Below are 23314 nucleotides of genomic sequence, written 5' to 3'. Positions count from 1 at the left end.
ATAGTGGATGAAAAAAAATGGAGACCATTTAGTAGAAGAAAATATAAAGGGCTGGTTGGTGGTGGAGGACAGTAGTGTCTACCACATAAGGTAGTTGTAAACAGCAACGTGACAGTGTTTGGAAAGCACCTGACAGGAAGAGGGTAGGAGAAGGAAGCGTTCATCTCCATGACGCCATGATGCTGCCATTGTTAATAAAGCTATTGGTGCTGGTTAAGATGCACTAGAGATGAGTTTGGAGTGGGAGAGGCACATAAAAAGAGGAGACTAATGGTCGATGGGGAAAGGGCTAGTGAGATCCTTGGAAGTGGCTGGCTCCTGCCTTTCCCTCTGTCTCCTTGGAATCTAAGCTCCAGCCATATTGAACCTCTTTAGTAACTAGAGGGCACCACATTCTCCTGCACCTCAAAGGAGGCTCGCTACTCTTCTGACCCACAACCAATCCACTCTTCTTCCTCACTCTTTAGATTTCCCAGGCTGCCTCCACTGGAAACACTACTTGGGACCAAGCCAGTGCTTAATGCTTGAGCAAATGAGTGGGTTAGTGGATAGAAGAGAAACAAGGGGGACTAGTATAAATGGGAGGTAATGGGAGCAAAGAGGCAGCACTAGAGCACGTGGGAGCACCCCTATAATGTAATAATAATGATCAATTTAATTAACATCTCATTAAAAGTCTTCACGTTTAACAGGAAAATTGATCTTATTATCATAACTCAAGGGTCATCCCTGGCCAAGCCTCATGAATAACAAGCCAATCAGGCTGGCTAACGCTTTTCCAAAGTATGACTAGAAAGTAAGGAAAACTTCTCTCATTTATGTGCTTCATAATTTGACTCAGTTGTCATTCCTAACAAGGAAATTCAGATCTCTTCTGACAATGTTGGAGCTACATGTCTGCTTTCACCCAGTGGGCTAGACTTTGACCTTTTGATTTCAGTGGCAATGCAAATATTTTAAAAGGAAGAATGGAATTAGGATAATTTTCCATGAGTCTAAAGCAGAACTAAGTAAAGAAAGGATTTTTTTCCCCCAGACTACCAACAGCCCAGTAAGTTTTTCATGCCACACTGTGTATGGGGAGAGTGAACATAGATAGCTTGGCTGATAAAATGATTCAGATTAAGGCAAACTTTTTGTAAAAATACTAGAATTTGTTCATGAGAACATTGTGGATCTTATTTGTTAGTCTTTAAAACAGAATAAATGTGATTTTCTAAATAAACCACATTCAACACCCATGGTAGTTAGATGATGAATTTTGATTATTTCTGTGACATTTGAAAACTTCAACACACATTCTCCATCAGCCTTCCTAGAAACTCTTAATTTCAGAGTGAAAGAGACCTTTAAAATATTTCTAGACCTACTAATTCCACAGATGAAGGTGGGTGAAACCAAACCCAAGAGGGATTCCCAAAGTCACTCAACTAGCTAGTAGTGAGATCAGATCCCAATCACAGACCTCTTGACCCAATTGTTATGCCTCACCTCTCTTCCCATGGGGAGCATCCTATACTCACTTCCAAGCAGTTTTGTTATCATAATATAACCTACTATTCATTATGCACTTATGAAAAGAATTTAATTTTTTCACCCCCAGCAGAGAGCTTCAGAACATCGATCTTGCCCTGTCTCGATAGAACAGTCCTCAACAAAGACTGATGTTTCCAGGACCATGGCAATGGCAAAACCCTAGAGAATCCTTTAGCAGGATCAAATCACCAAATAGTTGGGTCATTCCCACTTGTATGAGTTTCTTATTGATGCTGTAACAAATTACCACCAACTAAGGACTTAAAATAAATTTATCACCTCAAAGTTGTATAGGCCAGACGTCTGATACAGTTCTCACTGGACTAAAATCAAGGTGTTGGCAGGGCTGCATTCCTTTCTAAAGGCCCTCGGGTGGGTCGCCGGGATGGCTCAATTGGTTAAGTGATTACCTTCAGCTCAGGTCATGTGCCCAGGGTCCTGGGATCAAGCCTCACATCGGGCTCCCTGCTCAATTGGGAGCCTGCTTCTCCTCTGTCTCTGTTTCTGCTCTCTCGCTCACACTCACTCTCTCTCAAATAAATAAATAACATCTTGAAAAAAATAAAATAAAATAAAATAAAATAAAATAAAAAAATAAAGTCTCTGGGGGAGAATCCCTTTACTTGTCTTTTCCAGTTTCCGGAGATGCCTTCCTTGGCTCATGGCCCCACCTTAGCCTTCAAAGGCAACCTCAGTGCATGGAGTCCGCTTCTTATTGCATCATTCTGAACATTCCTCTGCCATCTTGGCTGCTTCTGAGCACAGCGGAGAAAGATTTCTCCCTTTAAGGGCTCATTAACTAGATTCAACTCACCTGGATAACCCAGGCACTCTCTCTACCTTGAACACCTTAACCAATATCAAGTATAAAGTCTTCTTTGCCATGAAACAATACATATCCATAGGTTCTGGGGATTAAGCAATAATACCTTCCAAACCAAACAGAGCTGGAATGTTTTTTAAAATGACTGAATGAATGAAAACTTCTTTTGTGCATATTGAATTGCATAATCAATTCAATTTTTCATTTATTGAGCACCTGCTATGTCCAGGGCAGTAGACCAGGTGAAAAGGGGCATCATGTCCCTGTGACTAAAGCAGAGACCTGGCCCTTTGTGGGAAGGACGACACAATGGCTTCCATGGATTGAGGCACTATGATAAATATTTAAAAGTTTGACTGCAGTTGTACACCTAAAACTAATATAATGTTGTATGGCAATAATATCTCAGTTTTTAAAGTAATAAAAACTTAGGAAGTTATCAAACAGTTCCATCACCCAGAAACTCTTCTTGTCCATTGTAGGCCCCTTCTCCCTCACGTCTAGCTTCCGGGACATGCATTTTCTGTTCTGTTACAATTTTGCCTTTCCCAGAATGTCATATGAATGGAATCACACATTCGATGGCCTTGAAGGCTGGCTGTTTCCACTTGGCATAGTGTATTTGATATTCATCCCTATCGTGGCCTGTGTCAGTACTTAATTATTTTTGTTGGTCAGTAATATTCTATCATATAAATGTTCCGAAGCGTGTTTAAGTATAGAAAAGTTTAAGGACATTTGGGTTGTTTTTACTTCCTTTTTTAAAGATTTTATTTATTTATTAGAGAGAGAGAGGGAATGAGAGACAGAGAACATGAAGAAGGAGGGTCAAAGGGAGAAACAGACTCCCTGCTGAGCAAGGAGCCACATGGGGAACTCAGTCCTGGGACTCCAGGATCATGACCTGAGCCAAAGGCATTCACTTAACCAACTAAGTCACCCAGGTGCCCGAGTTGTTTTTACTTCTTTGGCAACTACAGATAAAGCTGCTATAAACATTTTTTGAGAATGGCCGCAGAGATCATTTCTGTCTCATCTCAATGGCCTCACCTCAATGGTCATTCCTAATGCAAAGGATTGCCCTATCTTTATTTTTGGATATTTAATTCAAGATATGTTAGGATCGGTGAGCCTTGAGTCTTCATTGCCAGCATGTCTGTGACAGAACACATTCATGACATTTCAAGCCCTATGCTGCCATCACTTGTTAACATGAAAATAATTCATTTGTTCTCCAGATATTGTTACTGAAAACTTAATTCATTATTGTGCAAAAGAAAACATTCATTAATAGTCATATTGTCTAAATCCTTTCAAAACAGGAAAAGAGTAAGGGAAGGTACACATTGGAATTGGAATTTCTGTATGGTTCTAAAGCATACAGAAAAAAATTATGGCTACTGGTTATAATATTGAGCATCAGGAAGCTCTGGTGTTTTGAATAATTAATCTGAAAAAAATGGCATTTCTTGTGTATATGCATATGATTTAGTGTACAGACTTTCATTAGGTGCCTACAGTCTACAAAGCCCTGTGTGGCCTGTGCTCTGGGCGATGGAGAGATGAGTAAGGCATGATTCCAGCCTCCAGCAATAAAAAATGGAGAGATCACCAAAGAAATAGGTCTTTCAGTGTGGGACAATCTTAATGTCCTTAATTAGATCTGACACAATTACTTCAGTAACTACAGATTAACTATGATTTATTCCAACTTGATTCATTTTAAGGTTGTAGGAAGGGAAAGGTTTGTTTGTTTGTTTATTTGTTTGTTTTTAAGTTTTTATTTAAATTCCAGCTAGTTAACATACAGTGTAAAATGAGTTTGGGGTATACAATTTAGTGATTCAGCACTTAACATACAGCACCTAGTGCTCATCACCATATGGGTTAGTCCTTTTATAAGGACTAGAAGACAATACAGTTTTAAGTCTTTGTATAATTTTGATAAATATAGAGTTTTTCCTCATGCAGTTCTTGTACAAATTATTTGTAAAAGCCAAGGGTATTTCCCTGCAGAGTTAAAAGAATGTTCTTTCCTACTACAGTGCCAATAGATACAACCCCAGGAAGGAAGAGGAAAGGGATGTTTGAGATGGGCTCTTTGTAAGGGTTCTGATGTGTTTATTAATAACTTGTCAAGTGCTAGATCATGGTCAAATATTTTTAATTTATTAGGAACTGAAATACCAAAGCTGGTTTCTTCACAGCAGAGACACTTACAAGCAATATTTTTGAGGTTTCTACGTATTGAGATCTACATGGAGGTTACCAGGCCCCTGGGACACAAAGATTCAAGTGTTCCTGGACGGTTCTTGGATCTGGTCAACTAAATAGCTATTTTCAGCTAAAAAAAAAAAAAAAAACAAAAAAAAACACGTCTTCTTCTAATGTCAAAATTAAAAGTTAACAAAACAAATCCAAAATACAAAAAGTAATATACTGGTGTAAAAAACTTTACACTTAATTTTAAACCCAGGGAAAATGATACCTGCCTAGTGCTTGCTGAGTCAAAAGTCTTATGTTTCATTTCCTTTTAAACATATATTGACCATGTCTAGTATTCTTGTAGAATTCTGCCTTAATCCAAAGTTTAAAATGGTCCTGTGGCTCACCATCCTTTGAAAAGTGTTTCAGATTTGTTTCTGGTGTGAAATTTAGTTCCACCAAGTTTTTCCTCCAACTTATCCTAGCATTTATGAACTGTCCAGCACTGTGGGTCTCTTCATCAATTATTCCCCACGAGAAGGGACTGTGATCTCTCTTGTTCGAGGCATCATTAAGAAAAGAATGTTAGATCATGGAATCATAGATTTTCAGAGGTAGGGAAAATCTTCAAATAAAGTCATGGATGTCTTGGGCATGATGTCTTGAGGAGTAATTGCTATGGTTTATAAACACAACTGGAACCCACATCTGGTTTTAAAACTTTGTTAATCCATGACACCTCTCTCTCTCTCTCTCTCTCTCTCTCTCTCTATATATATATATATATATATATATATATAGCAAAAACAAAAACAAACAAACAAAAAAATGAGGGGAGGAGGTAATTCACTTCTCAGAATACTTTCTCCTACATCTTCCATTTATAGGTCCTTTTGTAGTAAAAAAATGCATTTTTTGATGAGCTTTGATTTGGAACATGGTAGCATCATCTTCCATGTTGGGAGAAAATATTAGTAAATTTGCTTAAAAATAAATGAATTATGGTCTAAAAACTGAATAATGCACTAATACATTGGAGCCACCGTTTATATATATATATATTTTTAATTATTAGATTTTCTTACCTTACTTTTTGCCTTTGAAGTGATCTATATACAATTGAATTGACTCTAAGCGCCAGAGGGTCAATTAGGCTTTTCTTTTTTTAAATCCTAAACTGATGTGATGTTGTAGCATTATTTCACTTTCCTGTGTTTTTACATTTTAGGAAGTTCAGCCAGAACCTGGTTGCTCAGCTTTGGTACTTTGTGAAATGTGTTTACTTCGGGCTGTCTGCCTACCAAATCCGTTGTGGCTACCCAACACGAGTCCTTGGAAACTTCCTCACCAAGAGCTACAATTATGTCAACCTCTTCTTGTTTCAAGGGTAAGGAAGGACACTCTGTATTGCCACAGACACTCATGGAGGGGAGGCTAGTAAGAAAAAGACATTCATTTTCCTCAGGAAGAAATAGGAAGGTGCAGAACACTGGCATAGCAATATGGAGCATCCCAGAACTCTTCATGATGTTCGGCAAAAGACAGATATGCCTCTTTAAATAACTTTCTGTGGATAATTGACATACATCTGGCCAGTATGTCCTTCTAAAATCAGCCACATGGCTTAATTTTCTATTGCTGTATCCTGAGTAATTAGTGTGGTAATATCTCAGGATGAAAAATAGGGATATATGATCTTTAAGTATTAATATATTTCTGGGCACAATAGAACAGAAATTTGGAATCTGGACTCTTTCAAAATACCATTGGGATTTTGTGTTTACAATAAGTGCCTCCATTGACAAGGGCCATTTATTCCATTTAGCGTCAAACTAAATGCCACATGGCTTGCTTGTTCCTGATAGTAAGTTAGCTACTCAAATGAAGCATATTGGCTCTTTGTTGAGGATTTCTTTGGTAGTAGTTCCTCTCTGTTCCCTTGGAATTGTACCAGAGCATAAAAGGCCAGGCTGCTCATGGCACTGCTGGCTTCTCAATTGTACCAGACATAGGGATGGTGACGTAGTCACAAAAGAGCTGTCGAGCATGCTCGCTGAGTCACTTGGTGTTGGTCTGAGGATGGCCTGGTATTTCTTCCAGGTGTTGGATTAGTGTTCACTTGGCAGAGCTGAGTGGTCTAGGGGAAAGTCCATGAGGTGCACCTGGGTTCTCCAGCCGGAGAGAAGCTCTGTGTTAGTCAAGAAACAAGGAACAGCCTCCAGACCCAAAAGGAGCCCAGGCCAACCCATTCCTAAATACAAGAAACAAAGGCAGAATCTTATTAAACTTGGGCACCGACTAAGTCCACCAGGTGTGGGCTCTACTGTGTGCCACCAAACACTTGTCCTGCTCCCTCTGACAGCAGTCATTTGTCCTCATCTTTCAGGCACCAGCTACCTAACTTTTCCTAGCTCATTCAGCAGCAAAACCCCAATGTTCAATAATCCTCTGACCAACAAATTCTCACAAGCAAATGTTTAAAAAAGTAAAATTATGGAGTTTCTTGGCAGAAGATATGTTCTTAAGTATAGAAAATCCTAAAGACTCAACCAGAGAACTGTTGAAAGTAATCAACGAATTCAGTGTAAATTTGCAGGCTGTAAAATCAACACCCAGAAATCAGTGGTGTTTCCATATGCTAAAAACAAAATATCGTGAGGGGAAAACAACAACAACAACAACAAAGAAAACTATCTCGTTCACAACATCGCCGAAAACAATGAAATATTCAGAGATAAATTTAATCAAAAAGATTAAACCCCTACAAAGCTTTGGTGAGGGAGAGGACACCTTCAAATGTATTTAAAAAGGGAATCCTGGGGAGCCTGGGTGACTCAGTCAGTTAAGCATCTGCCTTTGGTTCAGGTCATGATCCCAGGGTCCTGGGATCGAGCCCTGGGATCCAGTCCCTGCTCAATGGGCAGTCTGCTTCTCCCTCTCCCTCTGCCCCTCCACCCACCACTTGTGCTCTCTCTCACCCTCTTTCTTGAATAAATAAAAAATGTTTAAAAAGAAAAAAAAATAAAAAGGGAATCCTAATTTGTTAAGACCATCAACAAAAAGAAAAAAAAAAAGAAAAATGAATGGGCAATACTAATTTATACATTGACTCATGATGGAAAGAGTTTGTAATCCCAGTTGTATTTTACCATAAGAGTCACCCTGAGAATTGTTTCTGAGACATAAGGCTAAGATGACAGAGAACTACAAGAGCTCCTGGGGTTGAGAGGGTGATGGGGGCCACCCCACAACTATCTGTCTAACAAGATGTGGCTTCTGGCAGGTTCCGCCTCGTTCCGTTTCTGACGGAGCTGAGGGCTGTGATGGACTGGGTGTGGACAGACACGACCTTGAGCCTTTCCAGCTGGATATGTGTGGAGGATATCTATGCTCACATATTCATCCTGAAATGTTGGCGGGAGTCCGAAAAAGTAAGCCAGAAAAATGCCTGATCCCTTTTTGTTTCCCTTCCATCCAGGCTGGTTATGAGATTAATGTGAACCTCTATAAGTTTTATAGCCAAATAAAGGGGGACGGGGGGGCAGAAACGGTGAGGATCTTTAAGTGTTCCATTGGTTTCCACCCTCTGGACTTGGGAATTTTGGACTCACTGTTGCCTTTAGTCAGCAATAGCGTCCAGATGTCTTCCCTTATGGCAAATGTATATTGTAGTTATTTTTAAAAGAAGAAATTATATATTGCTGTGTGACCCAATAATTCTTAAATGGCTCATTGGGGAGCAGAAGGGAATGTGGTACGGTAGAGAAAAGTGAGGTCAGGTGGCTTGGACTCAGGCTCACCCTCTGACTCATTCTTTGATGAGCGACAGGACAATATGACATCTTTGTACAGAGGAAATTGAACTACAAATATTTGCTTATTCTGTTAGATTGAATATTAAGATTTAAATATGGATAGGATTACTGTTATTTATTGGATTTTTTCACAAGTTTAACATCTGAAACAGGAGTCTGTTGAATAATAGCAACAGGACCGCTCAATGATAATTAGCTGAGGTGGTATAAAATGTCTTTTTTTTTTCTTCTCCGTAATACTCTCTTTGGAAAAGTTTCCTCTAATCTATATACTTTCTAATATGTTCTGTTGCTGCTTCTAGGAATTTCAGCTTCACAGGGCAGGGGCCCACTGACCTGTGGGCCCTGTGTTTATGGGGTTTATGGGAGTGAAGGAGATATGACTGGCAGTAAACTTAAAATCATAGAGCTTGTACTGATTTTTAAGGAGCAGAAAAACTGTTAAAATGTCAGAATATGGTGGGGTGCCTGGGTGGCTTAGTCAATTAAGTGGCTGCCTTTGGCTCAGGTCATGATCCCATGGTCATGGGATTGAGCCCAGCATTGGCATCCTGCTTAGCAGAGAATCTGCTTCTCCCTCTCCCTCTCCCTCTGCCTGCCACTCTGCCTACTTGTGCTCTCTCTCTGTGTCAAATAAATAAATAAAATATAATTTTTAAATGACAGAATATGAGATATATGAGAGCTGTTCTACCAAAGGGACTTTGAGGGTAACAATCATGTTGACAAAGGACCTGGAAATCATAACAAATGAAGAAGAGGAGAAAGAACCAAGAATTGTTCTGTCTGAAGTAGAAAAAAAAATGGAAGGAGGCAAAAACAATACCCATTTGTAACTGTTTGAAATACTGGGAAATAGAGGAAATGTCTGAATTTATTTGCAAGGTTCAAGATAACAGAGTTTAAGACAAGTTAGGGAGGGTACATATTGCATGGAGCACTGGGTATGGTGCATAAACAATGAATTTTGAAACACTGAAAAATTTTAAATTAAATTTAAAAAAAAGACAAGTTGGCAAAAGCTCTGGTAAGTTTCAGTGGTATATGAAGAACTTTCTAATAATTGAAGCTACCCCATCATAGCTTGACTGCCTCAGGAGGTATCCATGTATACACGGTGACACTAGGAGACCTCATTTCCTGGACCCTCCCCGCTGGGAGGTATAGGTTCATCTCTAGCTCCAGGAGCTATTTATTCATTCAATAATTACCATATCAGTTGTCTATTGCTGCAATCAAACAGCCTCAAACATAATTGCCTAAAAATGTATATATATTTATTATTATATATTTATTCTATATAATATATAATAAATTAATACATATTTAATTTAATTAATTAAATATATATTTTTAAAATAAATTAAATAAATATTATATATTATGTTTATATATATATAGAGAGAGAGAGCATGCAGAACAGGTACGGGCAGAGAGTGAGGGAGAAAGAGAGAAACTCAAGCAGGGCCTGCACCAAACGCAGAGCCCAACATGGGGCTTGATCTCATGACCCTGAGATCATGACCTGAGCTAGTCCCTTGCTTAATTTTCTGAGCCACCCAGACACCCCAAACTCAGTGGATGAAAAATAACAACCATTTCCTTTGCTCGCAATTCTGCAGGTGGGCAGTTCGGGCTGGACGCCACTGAACAGACTTGCCATAGGTCATCCTGTGGCTCCCCTTTCAAAGGGGCTGAGCACAGGCAAGAGAAAGGCCAGAGAGAGAATCAGTTCAAGGGAGAGGCAAATTGAGAGGATAATTTTAGAATGGAGAGGATCTGTACCTCTATAGGTGTCAAGGAAAAGAATAGTAGAAAAAAGAAAAGCAAAAGTTCTTAGTATTAAAGCCAAAGGAAGAAGGTCCGGGTGGGGATCAAGGCAGGGGGGTGAGGCTTGTGGGGGGTGGTCTGGGGTCTGGAAAGCGTGGAATCAGAGGCCTGGGGAGGGAAGAGGGAAGTAGGGAAGAGGACCGGCCACCCTACAGGAAGCTAGAGAAAGATGAGCAGTGAAGAAACACACCACATAGCTCGTCTTCTCCACGAAATAGATGAGTTCATGTGTTGACAGCAAGGGGGAAGGACGACATCCCAGGACCCAGGGCCCGACCCCAGGAGCACCAGAAACAGTGAGATACTACTTCCGCTAGATGAATGGGTGGGGAGTTCTTATGAGGTAGGCTCTCCGTCAGAGCTCACAGGACTGTACCATGTTGATACGGGGTCACTTTCCATGGAAGCAGCGTTTCTGCCCCATTTGTTGGCTCTTACAAGCCTTTCACTGTCTTTGAGTCAACAGGTGACAACCTTCTTAGTACCATAGTGAGAGGTGACACCATTGTCAGTCTGCCTTGAAGGCTGGTGTTGCTCTGCCCTGAAACACTAGGCATTCCTGCCCATGAAAAGTTTACAATCATTGCTGTTGTTTTATTTCAAGAAATAAAAAGCCTTGTTTAATGTATCACCCCTACTTAAATATATACTGCTATCTTATGCTAAGTCAAAGGGTATTTCATATTTTAAATCACACCTGGTAAAACTTTCTGAGAACTTACGTGTTGGGGAGGTCAACACCAAGGGAGTCTGAGTAAATCTGGGACTCATTTCCACTCTGTCCCATCAGAGACTGAAGCATTACCAGGGACAATCTCTTGTCTAGGGTGAAGCAGAAAAGTAAGCTTCTTTTAACAGTGACTTTTATTGGGGATTACTCTGAGTTGAATATACTGTGCTCCAGGGGCTTTATGAATATGCTTATGAAGGCAGAACAATTTCCTGAAAGAGAGAGTGTTGACATATGAACACCCACAAATGCAGGACACTTGGTCCTAGTCATAGTTTACTTGTCTTTCTTTCTTTATTTATTTGAGAGAGAGAGACAGAGAGCGTGAGTACAAGTGGGGGGAGGGGCAGAAGGAGAGGGAGAAGCAGGCTCCCACTGAGCAGGGAACCCAATGTGGGCTCAATCCCAGGACCCTGGGATCACGGCCTAATGACCTAAGCCGGTGGCAGACACTTAACTGACAGAGCCACCCAGGCACCCCCCCTCACACACACAACAATTTTAAGGAGAAAGTCTGTCAGGTCCCATTGGTCCCTCATGGTAACACAGTGGAAATGTGTTGGGAGCTCATTACAGCTTCACATCACCACCTAACTTCATAGACTGGGGACAAGTTTGCTCTCCCCACTTCAGGGTGAGTGATGCAGAATCAGGTCCCAGTCAGGTCCTGTGGGAAGAGCAAGGCATCCTTCCCCCACCTGCTTCCAGCACTGGAAGCCTGAGGCCTGTGTGACTTTTCTGTTGCAGAGATACCCGCAGCCCCGGGGGCAGAAGAAGAAGAAAGTGGTGAAGTATGGCATGGGAGGCATGATCATCGTTCTGCTCATCTGCATCGTCTGGTTTCCCCTTCTCTTCATGTCCTTGATCAAATCTGTGGCAGGGGTCATCAACCAGCCCCTGGACGTCTCGGTCACGATTACCCTGGGAGGGTACCAGGTAACTGCTGTGTCCCTTCCCCCAGGTCTGGCTCCCCTGCCCGTGTCTTTCCTGACCACCAGCCACAGGATGTTCAGTTAGCTTTTGCGGCCAGATTCTCTTCCCCTACATTTTAACTGGTCAGTTTATGCATGGCATATGAGATAAGGTGCAGAAGACGTTGAAAGGGTAGTTCTGTTCTGGTGTGAGGCACTGGAATAATCACTTCCAAAAAGAGATCCCTGAGGCCAGTTGCCATTGGGTACACAGTGGGTGATGATATACTGTATAAATATTTCTCTTTTAACCCAGGATGCAGAGACAAGCCTCAGGAGTGTTGACAGCACTGTTTCTTTGTTTTCCAGCCCATTTTCACAATGAGTGCCCAGCAAAGCCAGTTGAAAGTTATGGATCAGCTAAAGTTTAATAAGTTTATGAAAGCTTTCTCTAGGGACACTGTAAGTAAATGCATGTTGTAGATGTCTGTGAAGACCTTTCATCTAGGTGAGCTTATGGCTTGTCACTTTATTCACTGTTCTGCTGTGGCCTGTGGTTGTGGGAAGGACTCTTCAAGGATTACCAGTGGCCACTGGCCACTTGGATAATCTGAGACATTATGTCTGTATTATTGGATAGAAGTGTCAATAAACATAATTTTAATTCAGGACATTTTAATTTAAGCTCAACAGATGTAGGTCCTCTTTTATATTTTTAGATGTTTTTAATTGCAGTAGATACTGATCCCTTTGACGGCTAGGTCTAGTCTGAGAATCTTATCTTCAGGGAGTAATTCAAAATATTGGAAAATCTCTATGCAGGCACCTGCTTGTGATGGCATTCTTAGTATTGACAAAAGTGGGAAGCAGCTGAGGGCTCAGTAAGTAAAGGCTGTTGAATAAATTATAGCAAATGTGTCCAGTGAATCTGTTGGGCACTGGCTTCCCTAGGGTGGTTGACATGGGAGAGGGGGGCTACCACTTTTCATTTTAGTTACACGTTGTGTTGTCTGAATATTTTCCAGGCAACTTCTTTTGTAATACAAAATAATCATTGCAAAGACCACACATGGCATGAACATGTCTCAAGATAAGACATAAATGAAAAAGAATATACGCTATTATTTTTTAAGTGATGTTTAAAAATCTGCATTTCCTACTGCATATAATAGTGATAATGTCCTGTTGGCAAAGTTGTGGTTGATGTATTCTTTTCTCTCCATTGTAAACTCAGAATAATATGAGAAATTGATTTTTCATAATTAAAATTTGCTTTACAAATAATACTTCCCTATTTAAAGAAAATGATTAGGCAGATGGAGGCTTAGCTCCTTTATAAAATTATCAGCCTCTAATGCACACTGCCCAGACTCATCTGAAGGGATGTGCAGCTGTGAAGGTAGGACCAAGATGTTGTGGGTGGATTAAATTTGACTGTCTCATGAGAGGGAACACCCCAAGTGTTGATAAGTTTCCTGCTTAGTGGGGAGGAAAAACAACACCAAATACTTTGATTTGCCTTTATTGATTAATTGAAACAATTCTGTACCTGTACTATACTGAGATTGCTCTGTGTCACTGGGGCTGCCTATTCCGCATGTGGAGGGAAAGTAGTACCACGGAGTACCAAGCCCATCCACTGTAGAAACTGTCCTTCCATAGGAAGAAATCCTCATTCAGCAGTCAGTTAAAAGGAAGAGCAATTGCTTTATTTATACATCACCATGTCTATGATATATTTATGCATGTGTATTTGTGTGCATACAGGGTGCTATGCAATTTCTGGAAAATTATGAAAAAGAAGACATAACAGTAGCAGAACTGGAAGGAAACTCAAATTCTTTGTGGACCATCAGCCCTCCCAGTAAGCAGAAAATGATAGAGGAACTCATGGACCCCAATAGTAGCTTCTCTGTTGTTTTTTCATGGAGTATTCAGAGGTAGTTACTGTCTTTCCATGTATGATTTCCCCCTTTCCCCCCAATCTAAACTCGGGGCGGGGGCGGGAGGATAGAAGGACAGAAAAATTCAATTGATGTGGGTTTTAGTTGATATCATGCTTTGGGAACATTCATTGGATGCTACAGCTAAACTTTTGTGTTTGTTAAATAATGATCTGCCTGAGAATCTTTGGCAAAAAATAAGAACCTTGTAGTTTTCCTTTTTCCTGCTAACCTCAGTCTTTAAAGAGAGGCTGGCAATGAGTTCTGTGAACAAGAGAGAGAAGCAAAGTGAAAGGAAAATGGGTAAGGACTCATAGAAATGAAATAGTCTGGATGGTGGTAAGATTTCCCTGAAAGGGTGAAGTTTGTTCTTTGGAATGAAGAACTAGCAGCCTCAGGAACCCCAGTTCTCACTTGCACCCATCCCCCCAACGTGGGGAAACCCTAACAGATTTTTTTTCTCCACACGTAATGTGTGCGAGCAGCCTGGCAGTCCCAGGAGGCGAGAGCTGAGAGAGACTCTTTCCCACCTAACCTGAGCCAATGGCCGGCATGCGGCCACTATTTCGCTCATTTTTTTTTTAAGTTTTTATTTAAATTCCAGTGAACATACTAATATCCAGTGTGATATTAGTTTCAGGTGTACAGTATAGTGATTCAGCACTTCCATACAATACCCAGTGCTCATCACAAGGGCCCTCCTCAGCTCCCATCACCTACTTCCCTCTGATAACCAACAGTTTGCTCTCTATAGTTAAGAGTCTGTTTCTTGGTTTGCCTCCTTCTCCCTCTCTTTTTTTCCCACTTTGCTCATTTGTTTTGTTTCCTAAATTCCACACATGAGTGAGATCACATGATGTTTGTCTTTCTCTGACTTGTTTTGCTCAACATAATACTCTCTAGCTTTATTCACAGCTTTGCAAATGACATTTCATTCTTTTTGGTGGCTGAGTAATAACCGTATATATATATATATATATATATATATATCACATCTTCTTTATCCATTCCTAAGAGCATGTCTTGGGAAAAGTTCTCGCATTCAAAAACCCAGTGTGTTAGTGGAGTACTTGGGACACCTTGACAAGATAAGCTAGTTGGAAAGGCTTAGTGTTTGTTTGTTTGTTCGTTTGTTATCATGGTCTTGTGATTTCAGGATTCTCTGGCGGCTTATTTGGGAAGTCAGGTGGTAGGTGCATTTGGGTCCATGATTCCTGGTTTCTAGGATGAAATTAAGAAAAAATCATGATAGGTACCTAGAAAGCCTTCTCCAACCTAAGAGGATTTCAAAGGGGGCTGTTCAGAATTGAAAGAACTCCTTCCTGAATCTTATTTTCTCCTTTAGAATTCATATCCCAAGTTCCTCACACGAAATTCTGGACTGCCAAAAATTTATTTTCTAGCCTTTTCTTTGAAGAGCTACCAAAAAATTAACGACATTAAAGATCAGATTTTGATTGAATGTTCTTTTAAAAATGTGGATTCTAGGGGCGCCTGGGTGGCTCAATGGGTTAAGCCGCTGCCTTCAGCTCAGGTCATGATCTCAGGGTCGTGGGATCGAGTCCCGCATCGGGCTCTCTGCTCAGCGGAGAGCCTGCTTCCCTCTCTCTCTCTCTGCCTGCCTCTCCATCTACTTGTGATTTCTCTCTGTCAAATAAATAAATAAAAATCTTTAAAAAAAAATGTGGATTCTATTAGTCAGCATGAGACTAACCTCATTAGATTAATATAGGAATGTTGCAGAAATTCATATCAGAGCATCAAGACAGTTTCTCTTTTAGTCAGCAGACTGCCTCCTCACGTGCCGTCTGTTTTAAAGGTGTTTGTGGCCTCCGTGGGGTTTACTAACTTGGTTGTCTACGAAGCTGGACATAAAGGTGAGGTGGACAGAAAAGGTTGGGGTTGACAGTTGTGGATCCAATGAAGACTTGGTGAGATTAATAAAATAGTCAAGTGAATTTTTGAATCTCTCTTCCAGACTTCTGACTAATCACTGACATTGGGCCCTTTTATCTTTCTTCACAGAAACATGAGTCTGGGTGCAAAAGCAGAAATAGCAACCGATAAGCTATCTTTTCCTCTTAAAAATAATACACGTAAGAATATAGCTAAAATGATCGCTGGCAACAACACAGAAAGTTCAAGAACGCCCGTGTAAGTGATTGCTCCTGTTTATTAGCTTTAATATATGGCTATATTTGGTACAAAATCTCCATTTGCAAATTCATATACACAAGAAATGCAACATTCTCCATTCTCCAGTAACCCAAGTGAATCTCTACTTGGAGATCTCATTATGTTACATTAAGACAACTCTGTTTTCTCCCCTCTCCCTCTCTGTCCACCTAGCCCTGGGAGCCCTGATCTTGTCTCTGGGTAGCAGACCTTGCTCTTACCTGACCATAATCACCAAAAGCCAAGAAGAGCCCCTGGGAAACCTTTCTTTTACTCTTACTCGACCTGGGCTCATTGAATGCCTGGCTACTGGATGGGGGTACAGGGAAGACAAGGAATAAAGGGAAGTTAGGCAGGGGTTTGGGGGGGACCTCTATATTAATATATTATCTTGCATATATGCATATGCATATAAATACTCCACTTCAAAGAAATCCAAGCTGGGATGTTTAGATTCTAGTATGAGAACTAGGAGGAAGGGGTGAAATGCTATGGGTGCAAAACCACTAAATCACATTCATTGGTCAATGTCTAGTTCTGACCTCCAGTCTGCCCTGGCCCCACTGTGCTGCACTGAGCATCAGAGCTACCATGATGCAGTCCTCACACTGTTTTCCCTAAGACAGCATTTTTTAATCACTACAGTTAAAGGAACCTCAAAGATTTCCAAGTCTTCCCTCATTGTTTCCCCGTGAAAGAACAGGCCTAGAAGGACAGAGTGACCTGCTCACATTAACCAGTTCATCCTCTGCAGAGGGAGGGTGAGGTCCAGGCCACCAGCTGTCTCCTCGAGCCTCAATCTTGTCACTAGATAGATTCATGCAGTCCACTTGATTATGGATATAATTATATACCTACATAGAGTGCAGACATAGATCCTAGCAAGAAAGATAGCCCCTTGCTTCAGAAACAGTCATAGGTAGTTTTTAAGGCATTAATAAGCTCATGTACAGAGTTTACCTAAGTTTTTGAATAGAACCACTAAATTTGTTTGGCTTCAGAAATTTCTGATTATAATGGGGCCCATAAATTTTGATGACACCACATTGCGTAGAAGTACCGACTCACTGTTATTTGTTTGAGATGAGGTAAAAGATGGTAACAAAAAGTCAGTTTTATGTGGATAAAACAACTAAAATGTCATGACCCTCCTCCTCTTTTTTTTTCTGAACGCATAGGACTATAGAAAGGATCTACCCATATTACGTGAAAGCACCTAGTGACTCGAACTCTAAACCTATAAAGCAACTTTTGTCTGGTAAGGATGAGAAGGAATTGTTTCAGAACTCTTTTTAATTCTTTTATCAGTGTCTATAGTTTGCATTTTCAGCCTTTCTACAGCTGCTTTCCAGTTTTCTTTCCCTGTGAGACGCGGCTTACAGAAGCCAAAGACTCCCAGCTACAGTCACCAGCCAGAAGGAGCCAGTCAGGCACCGGGAACCATATTCCTCATGGTTTTCATTGATATAGAACATGATTGGCTTAAATCTGTGTTCTAGCAGCTTCTGTTACTGATTCATCAGTCTGTTCATTTGTTTCTATTAACGTCCATCTCTTAGGCAGAAAATGGCCTAACGTAATATTAAATATGAAAGCCCTATGATAAGAACAATAAAAACGGAGCAGGAAATGTACTTGATTCAGCCCAAGGGTGGTTAAGTATCAAGGTCAGCCTCTAGGGACTGTATGTACCCCAAAAAACAGTGATGGTAGCATGTTGATGTTTGGGGATTCTTAAGCATTAATTACTAAGCATTGTTTGCCTTCATCAGTTGTCTGGGTCAGAGCAGATGGGTACATGTGATAAAAGTAAAAGGACAAAGCTGTTATCCAAGTCATGTTCATTCCTTTGCCAACATGGAGTGCTCATGGTCATCAGACAGTGTGTCAGGCACTGGACACCAGGCTCCTTGAGGCTCATGTTTACCTGGAAAGATGGAGATGTAAACGAACAGCTGGAAGGTCCCATGGAGACCAACAGAAGTAGAGGCAGGATACAGGTTCAGAAGACAAGCATGGGTGGGTCCCCACATCTCTATGCTTTTCTTCCTCAACAGTCAATAAATAATACATATGTCTTACATGGTAATTGTGAGATGCACTGAGTACTTTGGTATTTCCGTTTCAGTCCAGATAGTTCTAGAAATGCTTAGTCCAAGAGCATAGATTGCTCAATGATCAGTCATTCCCTCTGAAATGCTACTGTCCCTCAGTGGGTCCTTCACAGCTGCTGCCCCCCTCATCAAATGATCCTGCAAGCCTGCCAGGGCCCTCCTTCAGCTGCCTCCCTCTCCCTGGCAATGGGGCTCAAATGTTCACCAATCCCCCCACTTCCTTTCAGCTTCAGAAAGATGGGACTCCTCCTTCCAGGGTCAGCCTCACCTTGTGCCCAGATTCCCAGCCCTTCTCCACCCTTATTTTCCCCTTTATCAGCCACATGCTCTGTGCTCCCCAAACATAGGCTTGTTGGCTGTGGGTCATCTGAGGTCCAGTCAACAAAGTCCTTCCCCAGACCACACGGTCTTGTGCTCTCGGGTCTTGCCAACACAATAGCTTCTCTGATGAGCTGCTTTCTTAGTAATGTCTAATCTTTAGCATAAGTTGGTGGTTATCACCAATTTACGAAGGAAGAAACTGAGGCTCAGGGTGTGAATTACTCAGCAGAGTTTATACAACTGATATGTGAACAAACTAGATTCAAACCTAGGCCAGATGTCACTTCTTAGAAATCTCTAGACTTCAGAACCAAGGTTCTTTCTGTTCCTGAGCATTCTGAATGGTTCACATTCAGGCTGGGTAAGGGTTTCTTTATCTTTAAGAGCTTCCTACCTCACACTCCATCATTCCATCCATCTGTCTGTCCATCCATTCATCCATCCATCCAATCCATCCATCAAATAGACATTCATTACTAGGCACTGTCCCAGATTCCTCCGATCCAGGAATTTAGCAGGAAATAATGAAGACAAGGTCCCTACCCTCACAGTCCACCACCAGAATTCTCAGCTGAGGCCCTATTATTATTGACGGGGGTGGTATTTTCTTAGAAAGACCTACTCAAAGAACTCCAAGTTTTCTTCCACCCTTTCACAATTCTTTTATATTTACTCTGTGCTCCAACAAAAGCAATCATTAACCACGCATCATGGATTTTCAGAACTTTACTGAGCTTCACGCCATCAAGCCCTCCTGAAATAGCCTCCTCTCCCTGTCCATCCCCACTTACTGAAGTTCTCACCCTGCAAAACTCAGCTCAGAAGCCGTCTTCTCTGGGAAGCCCTCCTGGATCCTACCAAGGAGAAGTAGTCTCCCCATGCTTACAGAACTTGTGGGTGCAGGTCCTGTAGTGGTTGCCTCATGCCCATAAGCCACACTTGTATACATGGCCTGTTCCTGTTGAGATATGGAATCATGCTGTATGCAATTTTGTAACCCCTCATCACCTGACAGAGGGGCTTCTTCTCAAAGACACTTAATAAATGCTGGTAATAATTTAGTGAATTACTCAATTCACTAAAAAGTTGGTGATTTGGGATTTTTAAATGTCTAACAAGTTGTCTGGAATTCTCAGCAAGGACACTCAGGTGATGGGTCATCTTTCTTTCCTGTGACGTGTCTGCCATGCTCACTCAGCAGTAGGGAGCTACCTGTTTAGTGACAAGGAGAAAACATGCACACCTAAGAGCCCACTTTTCTTTCCCCATTCACATTGTTACCGTGTCCCTGTGTCCTACTCATCCAGGCACTATACACCATGCTATGGATAATAGTAACCGGGGTTTGCCATCTGAGGACTGCTGAGCCTAAATCCTAATAGTCTGATGCTAACATAATTTCATTTTACTCCTCTTCCAGAAAATAATTTCATGAATATCACCATCATTTTGTCCAGAGACAATACAACTAAATCTAACAGTGAGTGGTGGGTTCTCAATCTGACTGGAAATAGAATATATAATCAGCACGCCCAGGCCTTGGAACTGGTGGTCTTCAATGACAAAGTCAGCCCCCCAAGTCTGGGGTTCCTGGCTGGCTACGGGTAAGAACTTATTTCATAGTTAACATTTGTAAGAGTCTACTTCTGTATCATATAAAGTTGAGGATAGGAAGCCTTATATCTTCCCAGAATTCTTGAACTTAATAGATGAACATTAAAATTCATAGGTTATTGGCTCTTCATTTAAAAAAATGGAGAACCAGAGTCCCAAAGAAGTCAAAATGCCTGATGTGAGTAACACCCTTAAGGACAGGTCTAGAAGTCATATGTCCAGTTTCTTCGCTCTACACCTTCCTGTTATGTTTGAGGCCATTCAGTGTTTAAACATAGAAATTGATGTTGGGTTACCTCTTTTCTGTTTAGATTGCCTTCTTACCCTAGCAGACAGGGTCTTAGTCAGACGTCACAGTCTGGGATATGGTCCGATGTCCAGATGGTCTGAAGATACCATTTCACAGTGTTCTGATCCTTAAATGCTAGGACACATACATCCCCAATAGGACATGAACATCTGTTCATTGTCTATGCAGAATTGTATTTCTAAAAATAAAGTGCTGGGTGCAGAAAAGTGTATATAATACAGTGGCATTTCTACCAAATCGATTGTGTGATTTCTTTATTTAATATATGCAGTAAAACCACCTGAAGTTCATCTGTGAAACTCTTAACATCGGTTATTTCAAAATTTGGATTTTTTTTCATTTTCATTTTTCAAGTATTATAGTTCTGTCAGGGAAAAACTTTGAACTTTGATCAGTTTATCATATCTTATGTGGAGTTGGAGGGAAATACTGTTTTTTCTTTTCTTTTAGATGCGTTCTATTAACTGTATTTAACTGGTAAATACAATGTCTACTCGATTTTTTTTTTTTTTCAGTATCATGGGGTTATATGCTTCGGTTGTCCTTGTGATTGGGAAGTTTGTCCGTGAGTTCTTCAGTGGCATTTCTCACTCGATCATGTTTGAAGAGCTTCCAAATGTGGATCGAATCCTGAAGTTGTGCACAGATATTTTTTTAGTTCGAGAGACAGGGGAACTGGAACTAGAGGAAGATCTCTATGCCAAATTAATATTCCTGTACCGCTCACCAGAAACCATGATCAAATGGACTAGAGAAAAAACAAATTGATCATTTAAGACACAGACTGCAAGTCAAGTTAACATTTGAATTTTTTTAAAAAAGCACAATATTCTCATAAGAGCTAAGCATTTCTAGTTGGATGGAAATGGCTTCTCTTCTGACAGGTGATCAGAAGGAGCTGACTTCTTTTTGCAGTCTAAGCTACCTTGCAAATGAAGGCGCTGTTGAAAAAGTTATTTGTAATTCCATTTCTCCAAAATCAGGGCTACTTGTTTTATGTTTTAGTCAACAGTGTCTTGTGTTCTGATTGACTATGCAAAGGAGTCATTTATGGATCTCCTCTCTCAGAGAAACAGGAGAGAAGATGAAGGGAGAAGGTAAGACACCTGTGTTTTTCGGCACGGGGACTGCACCCTTCCTGCAGAGATGCTATCATGGCGGACACTGCGCTCTGTCACCAGTGGGGAAGGAGAACAGATGGGACTCAGCACACCCCAAAAATATGCAACAGCAATAGGAGGCTGAAACTCCCGAACGGATTTCTAGGGGGAAAAGAGAAAGGGAGCTAAAGACCCATGAAGATACCAGAGGAAGGATAAGCCTCATTCTAAGCAAAAAGTTAACATTAGTGACACTCTTACTGCCTTATCTTAACTGAAGACTAATTAAAAAAATCTTTCCATTAAACACCAGTGACTTCTCAGGAAAAAAAAAAAAAAAAAGCAGCAAAACAAATATGTGGACTGGCTTTGTTGAGGCCCAGCTCATGACCCGCTTCCGTGAGGGTGGCTGTTCTGCTTTAGAGTTTCCGCTCCTCCTCAGACACGGGCTCCAGGTAGAAAGATAAAAATGGCGCCCAGTTGGGTGTGGAATGAATACTCTGACTTTGTAACTTTTACTAACTGAGGTCATGAATGCTCTTCTACCTTTCCCCTCTCCCCCTCAACATGCTTTTTCCCATTTCGATGATTTAAGGCAATGGTGTTTTCCAGTATGTGACATTTTCCTCTGTTTTTCAGGTATATCAAAGAGTTTACATATTCCAATTCACATTTTTACATCTGAGACGGGTTTTTTAAGTTCATAATTATGGAAGAAATATGTATATTGAGCTTGGGGAAATAAAAAAAATGGCCTTTTCTTAAATTATTATTATTGGTAATACAACCTCTTCATTAAATAACAATGTAGCATGAAAATTTATGATCGAAATGTAGTTTTCATTCCATATTAAAATACAGTTTGTGAGGAATCATCGAATGGAATAGAATACGTCAAAAAAAAAATGATCCTATGTAGTTTGGGTTCAGGACTGATTTAAAATAAAGCACATCTTGCAAAGTCAGTTCAAGAATACTCTTCATTCTGCCTCTTTTGCATGAAGTAGAAAAAACGACTGTTTTCAACCCTATGTAAACAAGGTGTTAAAAAAATCAACTGAGGGAAGAATTCACTTCTTGTTGGTTTTGTCTTTCTCATGTGAATAATGAGATTATATTATTCTATGTGAATAATATAAGCAGGATGCAACTGGTAACAAATTAATTTCCAAAGAGTTACAGTGAATCCGGAGCTGTTAAGTGTCTTCTAGAAAATTAGTGCATATTTGTTCTTCAAACGTGAAAGCCAACATACTTCTGCCCTGAGGAAATCAAGTCTTCCAGTCATCGTAATAATAAGCTCTGACTATTTAGGGGAACTCTTTGGACCACATTCTGATTCTCCAACAGCAGCAAGAATCATTGTGCATATTTCTGGTTGTGAATTCTTTCTTTTAAAAATGTCAACTCAAGGGAATTTCCAGAGAGCTCATTATGACACATTTAGGAAAGAGGAGAAGGAGGCAATGTTCCTGAGAAGAAAGTGTAAAGTCAAAGTACACCAGAATGCCCATGTTCCTCAAGAGAACAGTTTCCAGGGTTCAAGAAAAACCTTCCCCATGCATCAGAGGGGAAAATGTCAAAGGAAATTTAAAAACTAGAAATAAAGAAATGTAGAAGGGATGTGCTTCCTTTAGGAAGGCATGTGGAGGCTAGAGGGGACATGGCAGGGGACATGCCCTCCTTCCTTAGGCGCCCCACGCTGCTCTCCCCACTCGTCCCTCCATGGGCCTCTCTCCCCAGGGGTAGCTGTTCCATCTGCTCGATTCCCAGCAATGTCCCCACGTCATGGGGCCTGGTCCTGGGAGGCAGTGTCAATGAATTCGTTTTGAGAGTTCACAGGTCCAGCCTGCCCTGCTCCTCCAGTCCATGCTGCTGAGTCCCTGC

The 23314-nt window shown here is 40.9% G+C and overlaps 1 protein-coding gene across 5 annotated transcripts in view; it reads left to right on the top strand.

The window, feature by feature from the left end:
* The window catches only part of PIEZO2 (piezo type mechanosensitive ion channel component 2), a 450629-nt gene extending 428237 nt beyond the window's left edge, over positions 1-22392 (top strand). For 4 of the 5 annotated variants that reach the window (XM_059139043.1, XM_059139042.1, XM_059139041.1 and 1 more), the window contains 9 exons: positions 5793-5951; positions 7848-7995; positions 11687-11875; positions 12220-12312; positions 13618-13790; positions 15819-15947; positions 17147-17226; positions 19824-20007; positions 20843-22392. In XM_059139043.1, coding sequence (XP_058995026.1) covers positions 5793-5951; positions 7848-7995; positions 11687-11875; positions 12220-12312; positions 13618-13790; positions 15819-15947; positions 17147-17226; positions 19824-20007; positions 20843-21095 — 1408 coding nt within the window. In that variant the 3' untranslated portion in view covers positions 21096-22392. Of the gene's footprint in view, positions 1-5792; positions 5952-7847; positions 7996-11686; positions 11876-12219; positions 12313-13617; positions 13791-15818; positions 15948-17146; positions 17227-19823; positions 20008-20842 lie in introns of those variants that run through there. The other variant, XR_009345787.1, reaches the window with a different exon arrangement.
* Positions 22393-23314: the final 922 nt, after the last annotated feature.

This window comes from Mustela lutreola, chromosome 11, assembly GCF_030435805.1.
Source record: "Mustela lutreola isolate mMusLut2 chromosome 11, mMusLut2.pri, whole genome shotgun sequence".
Classification (NCBI taxonomy): Eukaryota; Metazoa; Chordata; class Mammalia; order Carnivora; family Mustelidae; genus Mustela; species Mustela lutreola.
The sequence above is the reverse complement of the archived record's forward strand: the minus strand, read 5'-3'. Positions and strand labels throughout refer to the sequence as shown.